This window comes from Glycine max, chromosome 5, assembly GCF_000004515.6.
Source record: "Glycine max cultivar Williams 82 chromosome 5, Glycine_max_v4.0, whole genome shotgun sequence".
Taxonomy (NCBI): domain Eukaryota; kingdom Viridiplantae; phylum Streptophyta; class Magnoliopsida; order Fabales; family Fabaceae; genus Glycine; species Glycine max.
Genome location: NC_038241.2, coordinates 8,111,223 through 8,121,212, shown reverse-complemented (window position 1 = coordinate 8,121,212; position 9,990 = coordinate 8,111,223). Strand labels below are relative to the sequence as shown.

The window sequence follows — 9,990 nt, the reverse complement described above, 5'->3', positions numbered from 1 at the left end:
CTTTGTGAATTTCATTTTCATTTTATATGAATCTAAAAGGAATATTCCAAGAATATGTTAAAGGCATCTTAGCATATTCCCTTTAGATATCACAAGCATGGAAGATGTGACTCTAGCACATGGGAAGCTTCCTTAAGAAGCATGGAAGGTAGCTTCCTTGGGAAGCAAGGAAGAAAGTTTCCTTGAGAAGCTAGCAGTACTAAAAAAATTAGTTTTAACATCATCCTATTAACATCGGTTATGCTAAAAACTAATGTTACGTAATACGCGGTGGCATTTTTGAAAATAAAAAAGCTTTATTAGCATCGGTTATTTGAAAACCGATGTAAACATCGTGTGTTTAACATTGATTATTTGAAAGCCGATGTAAACATTGTGAGTTTAACATCGGTTATTTGAAAACCAATGTAAACATCACGATTTTAACATCGGTTTTCAAATAACCGATGTTAAACGCACGATTTAGCGCGATTTTAACATCGGTTATTTGAAAATCAATGTTAAACTTGCGATGTTTACATCATTTTTCAAATAACCGATGTAGGTTTTTTTAAATAACTACAGCGCAAACCCCACCCTCAGCCACGAAATCATTCTCTCTCACGCTCAACTCTCTCTCAACCCTTGAAGCACAAGTGCGCCGGAGACAAAGGGGCCACCTTGTGTGGGCCTCTCATCGGAGACAAAGGGACCGCCGTCGTTCGCTTGCACCGCCGTATCGAAAAAGGAAACACTGCGCCACCTTGCTGGAAAAGCGGAAAAAATCACCAAAATTTGCTGCACCACCTTGCTTGCTCTCTCCCAGAAGACAAAGGCTCGGTAGGGTACGTTATTTTGTTATTATCTCTACCCACTTTAACTAAATAACATGCAATGTGAGGCTGGTAGAATTTTGGTATGCTTCCATTAACTTCATTGATGTTGTAAGTGGTGTATGCACTCAAGGTGTTTGTTTAAATGACTCATTTGTTGATGATTGCAATTTATAAAGATATATGTAACCATGCATCTCAAACACTACATTGTCAATTGGAAAATAAGAGTGTTCCTTTGATCTAGTTCAAATATACAATACAAAAAATTAATAGACAGTGTGCATATTTGGTGGTGTTTTTCATGAGATATTCTCATTAGAGACATTACACTAGTATTTGACTAGTAGTGTGCCGCAAGCCATAGTTGAGTAAGAAACAACAACATGAGATTTCTATCATAGAAGATGACATCATGCACATCCTAAAAATCCCAATAACTTACTACAATTATATAATTATTAAATTTGTGCCTTCTAACTCATTTTTCTTACATGGCCACAATCATCCTTTTATTTTCATTGTACCTAAAATGGTGCAGTGTGTGTACTGTGTAGGGAAATTTAGAAAGAGTTGATCATTCTCATCTGAAGCAATAGAATTGTTCTTTTAAGTGTTAGTGTCCCAAACACAAGTCTTTGTTGCTTCATCACTACTACACCATATAGGCTCCATGGCTCAATGTTTTTCTACGATTCCATCAACTTCTGTAGTATTTATACGCCTATTATTTCATTGTTTAAATCCACAATTAAACCTCACCTCTAGGTCACATGTTGGCAAGGCTCAAAGCATGAAGCCAACAATGGAAAAATCTAGTTTGATTGTGCAATGGTCAAAAAACTTTTGCTTGAGTGAGTACTTGTATTTTAAGTGTTTATACTTTTAACCTAAAAATTTCCATCTCTAAATCCTTTTCATAATAGCTGTAAAATTTTCAAGTTCTTGAAGCAAGGTTTCTTGACCAACATGTTGTCAATGTGGAGATGTTTACTAAGAACGTTTAGCTTATTTATTAATCTTGACAAGGTGTCTTATATAACATTGCTTGGAGTGTATGCAAATCTTTGTTGCTTTAAGTAGTAGGTAAATTCAATAAGATGGATAGTTGTGAAATAAAAAATAACATAATAACTTATAATGCACATATTAAGGGATATGAAATACACAATATGTTGAGGTAAAAAATTTGTTTTATGAGATCAAAGAAACACATTTATCCTATAGATCAAACTTACTCAATAGTTAGATGAAAGAAACATGATTTTTTAGTTATTATTTTGTTTTTTTTTTTAAGAAATGGACTTGTGGTGTGGTTTTATGACTATGATGGTCAACACAATTTTGCTTGATTTGTGTTGGATACCTTGGGATGATTGTTTTATAGTTAAAATGATAGTTTTAAAATTTTCCTTGAATTGATCAATCTAACCGGTTGGACCAAGAACTAATGGTATAATCGGTCTGAGCCACTTATTGAATCAGATATGTCATTGATCCAATTGGACCTGACTCGATTGAATCAGTGAACCGGTCTAGTACAACTAATATTTATTATTTTCTTTTAAATACAAGTTTTAATGAAAATAAAATAAAAAATCCAAAAATTGAACCCAAGACCTAAAAACTATTTAGTATAACTTCTTACCTATAGATCTATGATTAATTAGTATAGATATGACCCAAATAATATAATATAATATATATATATTATGTTAGTAGATGATTCTTGCCATTCAATTACTAACTCACTAGTTGGACCAGTGACCCATTAATCTAGTACCTTGATTGGTCCAATTTTTAAAACACTACATGAAATGGTGATAAAAATATTTTTGGGAATTTTTGTGTGACATTGTGAAAATTTTAGAAGCAAGGTTTCAATTATTCCAATTCAATCATGACTGCCCAAAATATTCTTAATCATGCCATATAATACTGTTAGTAAGAGGAAAACAATTTTATGTATCTCATCCTTGTTTATGCCTTTTCTTTGGCATACAATTTTATGTAGTTTATATTTACTTACTTTGCATTTTTTACAATTCATGTCTCAACATTAAATATGTTTTTAATTCATAGTAATTAGTAAATTTCTTATGGAATTTCTGGTAAAAGCTGTTTCAAAACAGAATGAAAATTATATGTTGTGTGGTCTGGTTTTAAAATTTGTAGGTTAATTTTGAGTTTATTGAAAAAACAGACAGCATATTAAAAAAATTCCTAAAAACAACATCGGTTTTTTAAAAAACCGATGTTGATGTGTACATATATAACTTTAATTTTTCATAATTCTTATCATATAACATCAGTTATTTAAATAATTGGTGTTATATTTTTTCGTTAACATCGATTTTCCAAAACCGATGTTAACTATAATACTTTCAACATTGGTACTTTTAACATCGGTACTTTCAACATCAGTTAGTAACAGTCTTAAATAACCAATGTAAAAATCCTATTTTCTAGTAGTGTAGAGGGGGGGGCATGCACTTCTTCCTTGGGGGGGGGGGGGGACGTGCACTTATTCCTCTTGGAGCCTCTTGCTCTTGGCTCTGGTGACTGGTCCCTTCCTAGGGAGGATTGCATCAAAACCCCTATCATCTCATTTATTTAATTTCTAAAATCCCAATTAATTTTTAAATAAAACTTTTTTTCTATTTTACGAAAAATGGGACGTTATAGAAAGCGTGTGAGTGAGAACAAAACACGTTGAAAAGTATTGTGTTGGTTTGTGGGGTTAGTCATTGATCTTGGTAGTAGGCAGAATTGATTTTTGAGGTCTTGAAAATGGCTACCTATGGAGGGTTTTGAGCGGTGGAGGGTTCTAACCAACAAGGATGTTGAGTGAAGCGTCACTGCGTGAAGTGTTGTAGTGTGAGACCCACCGAGAAGTCGACAATCAATGGCGTTACAAATGGTATTAGAGTAGACCTCTCTCCTAGGATGGTGTGGTTTGAGGACGAACCAGGCAAAAGCTGGTGGACATGTAACACCCCGATTGAATCACACTAGAATGAGAGGGATCCAGAGACTGTACATGTATGAGACTGTATAATTGAGAAAGACTTAAAAGAATTAATTGATACTACCTATACCAACAAGATGCATCTACTTTTCAGTAGCCTATCACTCAAGAACTTCATAGTTAAGTGTGTTTGACTTCGAGTAGTTATGAGATAAGTGACCTTTTGAGAAGTTTCTCGAAAAACATATGAGTGGGGATAAAATTAGCTAAAATATCTTGTTTTAGTTTGTGGGATTGACCATTGATCTTGGAAGTAGGCTGAACTAATTTTTGAGGTCTTGGAAAGGACTATCTACAGAGGATGTTGACCGGTAAAGGGTTCTGACCAACAAGGATATTGAGTGAAGTGTCACCGTGTGAAGTGTTGTAGTGTAAGAGCCGCTGATAAGTCAAAAATAAAAAATGTTACACGTAACATGGACATGACCCCGTCTCTTGTTCGGTGGATCTGGTGGGGTAAGGTCACACCGGTTTTCTCTCTGAAAGTCTCTCCTGAAGTCACCATTGTCTTGTGCCTGTGAATGTGATATTCTAAATTCTAATTTAGCAATGTGTCTCAAGAAAATGTATCAAAATAAATGAAGAAAAATACATAAATCCATTTATATAAAAGCATTTTGCGTTGAATATCTCTTATAGTTACACTTATAATTGGTATGTCAAATTCATTGAAAGATTATTATGGCAAGTTCTCTTGATGTAGCATCTATGATACAACTCAAGAAAAGAAAAAATCAATGTTGCCATTGATTAAATCATTAGACACACGCATCCAAAAGTTGTACATTCTTTCCCCAATAAAACATAATTCCACTTTCTTTATTTTCTTTCCTTTTATTCAAACACGTCCAATAATAATATTGTTTCATTTTCAAATTACCAACCTTGGACACACATAGTCCACATCCTTTTGTTATTTTGCCTGGGTAATGTTGCAACCACTGGTAGTTCAACGTGTTACATATCTTCACCATCCCTCATTCATTCTTGTTTGTTCCCATTGTTACCAACATGCATATCAAAGAATTAGCTTCTTAGGTTGAACAGAGAAAGCATTAATTTGAATTGAAGCTATACCAAATTCAAGCAAGCTAGCCAACAATAACAGATTAACAAGAGAATGTTGGAGATTTTCATATTAATTCTTAAATTCTTAAATGCAAATCAAACATGAATATTTATTCAAAATTACATTAATTATTATTTCAATGTGATTTTGGGAGATCCAATATCAAACCATGCATGTATTTAATGAATCACATTCATAATTATGTAATTTTTTAATAAATTTTAACTAAAAGATAAAAAAGTATTAAAAATAGTTTAACTTTCGTGCACTGTTATTGTTAGTATAGTATAAGAAATTACACTGTCAATCAATAAATTTATTATTATTATTCGTATATAACAAATAATTAAAATTAAAATTAATAAAATTATCATAATCTATATGACTGAACTAAAATATGTGCCATCATGTATTATTAACTGTTAAATAAACGTGCAAGTCATTCTCGTGGTGTGAAAAAATATTGAGGCTACTCTTCCAAACACTTTGTTAGTGGACCCCACACTCTGGAAAACGAAAAGAAAAGGTTGAAGATTGCACGACACTTCTCTTTTTTATAATCTGTTAAAGTTGTCTGCTTTTCCACATCATTCACACACAACCAAACCAACCATGCTTGATTTTGAATTTCAAATTTGAATGTGTAGGTGCCCACAAACAAACGGCCACATACATAAAACAAAGTAGAATATAGTATTTCCAATAGTAATAGTAATGGTAATACTAACAAGGAGAAATCATAATAATAATTGTGGTAAAGTTTGGATCTTTTGAGGTTTCCTCGTTGCAGTGAAACATGGGGGACTCAACTTGTCTCATGCAACAACCATTCTGTTATGCTTCCGGCATTTCCAATGAAGCCAACGAGGTTAGTTCATTCAGCAGTCACTTCCAGAATTTGTTTATTGGATTCTTGAACTGAACCACCTCAAATAACTTCCATTTGGTTTCTTTTCCTTTATCTTTTTAATGTTTTTCTTACTCTTTTACTTGGTCATGCATGTAGTTTATGAAACAACGGAATGAAAGAAAAAATTTTGCATTTTCAAAAGGGTGTTCATTCCTGCTTTCACTAGTGAATTGCATGCAACCCCTTGTAATGATTTTACATGAACTTGTATTATTGTCTGTTTGTAATTGTATACCCCAAACCGTAGTATGGAGAGTGCAATCTAAGTTTCATCCACAAATAACATGATAAGCAAATATGAACATCATTTTTGGGTCTCAAATCATATTTTGAGTAAGTAGAAGTGAAAAAACGTTGCTTTTGGTGGGGCCAAACCATGGTTTGCAAACTATAATCCAATACAATTAATGTTTGATGGGTTTTGAGTGGGGTTACCATAACATAATTCATTAAAGCTTTGTTTTTAGGCCATATGTTGGGTGCAATTAATCAAGAAGAGATTTTTCTTTCCTTGTTCAATGAAGGTTCACCTTGAAAAAACTGTGAAACTTGTGCGTTTCAGAACAACCCTATTCATGCACTTGGGCAATCAATTTCGTTTGGGAGGTTCATGTCAGAGTCCCTGGCATGGGAGAAGTGGTCCAGCTTCTCCCACAACCGCTACGTAGAAGAGGCAGAGAGGTACTCAAGACCCGGTTCAGTTGCACAGAAGAAGGCTTTCTTTGAAGCTCACTACAAGAAACTTGCTGCTCAGAAGGCAGCTGCACTGCTTGAACAAGCAAACAATGAGGCACAGAAAAATGCCACAGGACAAGAAGATGAGGGAGTAATTGACAATGACAATGACACTCATAATTCACAAATAAGTCCAAATTCTGAAATGGTTGTCAAGGAAGAACAAGATGCAAAGGTTTTAAGTGTTACCTCTGAGCAAGATGCTGTCGTCAGACTCACAGTCAGTGAGCATGATGTAAGTGTTACACCTGAAAGTGCCAAGGTAGAGGGAGCTGAGGCAGTGATGGAAAAAGTAGCTGTTGTGGGAAGTTCAATGAAGGTTGAATTGCAAAACCAGGTTGAAGATGTTGATGCACAAATGGAGGAAAGTGAAAAGCTTAGTGCAATTGTAACACCTCCAATTTTGACACCAATAGTGAAGGTTATTATGTTTATTTATTTCCAGAATTTTTTTTTTTTTTTTTGTGTGTGGATATTTTGAGGTGATAACACTGACTAGTTATTGCAACAGGTATCCAAATCTGAACAGGAAGTTTTGGCAAGTGTGGGCATGAAGAAACCACCCGTTTCTTCCTTTAAGTTGTCAAAGTTTAATGGAACCTCCAAGTTAACCACTACACCTGTTAAGTCCACAGCAACTATTTCTTTCAAAAGAGATAACATTGCTACCCCAATTAGCAACAAACCTGCTAATGGAACCTCCAAGTTCACCACTGCACCTATTAAGTCCACAGCTGCTATTTCTTTCAAAAGAGATAATATTGCTACACCAATGAGCAATAAACTTGCTAACGGAACCTCCAAGTTCACTACTACACCTGTTCAGTCCACAGCTGCTATTTCATTCGAAAGGGATAATATTGTTACTCCAATGAGAAATAAGCCTGCTATATTAAGCACTGCAGATAAAAAGAGATCTACTCCTAGATCAGTTAATTTTACACCCATTAGAGAACTTAATAGATTGACTGCTTCAGTCATGAGGAAATTTGAAAGTACAAGAGCTGGTGCTGGTTCTTCCAAGGCTTCAAAGGATAGCTTGACTCCTCTAAGAACTCCAACTATGGTATTTCAGCTTTTATGCTTTGTCTTTTCAATTTTTCACCCTATTCAAAACCCTTCAGCATCCATTTTGCCATGATCTTCCATGTTGCAATTTTTGTCATTTTTCACCCTAAAGTGAGTCATTTTCAAATTACAGGCTTCCAAGGAGATGCAAAAGCAATCTTCATTGACCCCATTAACTGAAAAGAAAAGGTACTTGATTTATAAAATTGTTAGTTGTAATGTGAAATATGGTTTCAACTTTTCTCTAGCTGTTTCTCATCCCATATTGATGAAAAGGTGCATGTAAATTTTGTAAAATTTCAGGAACAAAACGCCTCTTGATCTATCATCAGCACCAGGAAACCATACGGGTGGTTCTAAATGGCGCTTGCTTTCTGGAGAGTAAGTTCTTTCCACTTAAGATTCCATGAGTAGTAAAAATTTTAGTCAATAAATGAACAATTTATCTTGGTTATTATTACCTTTTTTTTACCATGGAAATGAATTGAAGCATGTTATAGCATTGAGGCTGGAAAGCAGGCCACTAAGAGCACAAATCTAGGTGTTTCATTAGTAGCTGATTAAAGCCATCGTCATATAAAAAGGACTAGAAATAAAGAATTACTCATCTTCATCATTCTCTTCAATAGATTACTGGTCTAGGAGATACATACACATCTACAAACTTCAGTTTTATCTCTATATAATATACGGCCAGTACATAATAGTTCTAAGAACATTCTCAGCCAATTCATTGAAAGAGTTGGTGCAACTTGGTAACTGATTGGAAGGTCTTTAACCTTTGCAAGTACTTTTAGCAATATATGGTCTATTGGTCTTTATTATATAAGGGGCTTTTCTTTTCGTTGTTATTGTTTTTAGACCTGTATTACCAATATATTGTTTTTATGCAGAAATAGAATGAGATCCCCACTTATATCATCCCCTTTCAGCTTGAGGACAGAAGAAAGGGCTGCAAGAAGAAAGAAGGCAAAATTAAAATCCTTTTTTTATTAATTATGAGTTTACATAACGTGGTTATTAAAGTAATTGTCTGTTGATCTTCATCAATTTTAGAAACTTGAAGAAAAGTTCAATGCTAATGAAGCACAAAAAGTGCAGCTGCATACCAAACTCAAGGTGGGTGACAAATAAAATTAGTACCAAGTAAAATGCTGTTGTGAGAGTTATCTTTGTTTCTTAAAATTCAGTTTAATCAAAAACATCTAATCCTCTTATTTGCAGGAGAAAACTGAGACCGAGATTATTAGAAAACTACGCCAAAGCTTTTGCTTCAAAGCCAGGCCACTGCCTGATTTTTACAAGGAAAGGAAAACATCAACGAATGAGACAAAAAAGGTATCTTTCTTAAATTGGTAACAATTACAGTGATCTTGACCATTTGCACTTCAAGATTGGAAAGTATAGAGATTTTTTAAGGGTCATTTTTATTTGAGACAATATTTTGTTTTCTATTTTCAAAAGTCTGTATTAGAAACAGTGAAAATTGTTTTTGCAATTCCTACTCAAATTTTTTTCCTATATAAACTTTTGAAAATAAGAAAGTGAAAATAATGTCAATTTCATAATTAGAAGTGAAAAAAAAAAGATTTTCAAACCAGACAAACCCGTCAGTCCAAATCCATGAGAGGAGCAAATTTTCAGTACTCTTACCTACTCCTTTAATAGTTTTCTGTTATTTTTTCTATCTAAACAAATTAAAATGGGAAAAAGGTAAAACTATACATGTTGACTGTCATGATTTTAATGAGTACATACTCCTGAAGCACTAAAATTCATTCCCAACAACTGCTTCCTTCTAGGATCCACTGACACATTTTGAAACACCTAAAGACGGAAGGAAATCCACCCCTAGTATGGCGGCAGACAGCAAGACTTCTTTTCCTCCCAACAGACCTGTATTGAAAAACAGTGGCACGAAGCATTTTCAGGGAAAGAGTGGTCGCACCTTGTCTCATCCTCTAACTTCAACTTCCACGATTATTCCAACTCATGAGAATACGTCACCAAATATTCAGAATGGATACCATACTGGTAGAAACTTCAAATATCAACCATGTTGAGAGCAAAACATCACTTGACAAATTGATTCTACTAGCAGCGGAAAGATCAGTGTAAACTTGTAAATGTAGCTTCATGGAGATGGGATTGTATTGTATCACACTAGTTAGACCCAATGATCATAAGTATGACCCTTGTTGTATTCCAGGTATATAGCAACATTGGTCATTAGTGTGGCCTTCTGACACGTTATTCCTTTTTTTTTTTTTTTCTATTTCCACCCTCACCATCTCTCTTTCTGTGCCCCCCCTCTTGTTCAAATATCTTTACCATGTATAACCAATATTGAGCGATTCGTTATTTCAAA

At 34.2% G+C, this 9,990-nt stretch overlaps 1 protein-coding gene across 2 annotated transcripts; it reads left to right on the top strand.

The window, feature by feature from the left end:
• The first annotated feature begins 5,523 nt into the window (after positions 1 to 5,523).
• Positions 5,524 to 9,986, top strand: LOC102659529 (protein WVD2-like 4). 2 transcript variants are annotated; one of them, XM_006579627.4, is made up of 9 exons: positions 5,524 to 5,777; positions 6,344 to 6,975; positions 7,066 to 7,620; positions 7,756 to 7,811; positions 7,926 to 8,003; positions 8,516 to 8,591; positions 8,679 to 8,741; positions 8,847 to 8,960; positions 9,425 to 9,986. In XM_006579627.4, exons 2-9 carry the CDS (start codon positions 6,430 to 6,432, stop codon positions 9,683 to 9,685), a joined length of 1,749 nt encoding a protein of 582 aa, XP_006579690.1. In that variant the 5' UTR covers positions 5,524 to 5,777; positions 6,344 to 6,429; the 3' UTR covers positions 9,686 to 9,986. The 2 variants fall into 2 exon arrangements, with proteins under 2 accessions (XP_006579690.1, XP_006579689.1); XM_006579626.4 differs by having other exon boundaries at positions 5,525 to 5,777; positions 6,382 to 6,975.
• The last annotated feature ends 4 nt before the right edge of the window (positions 9,987 to 9,990 follow it).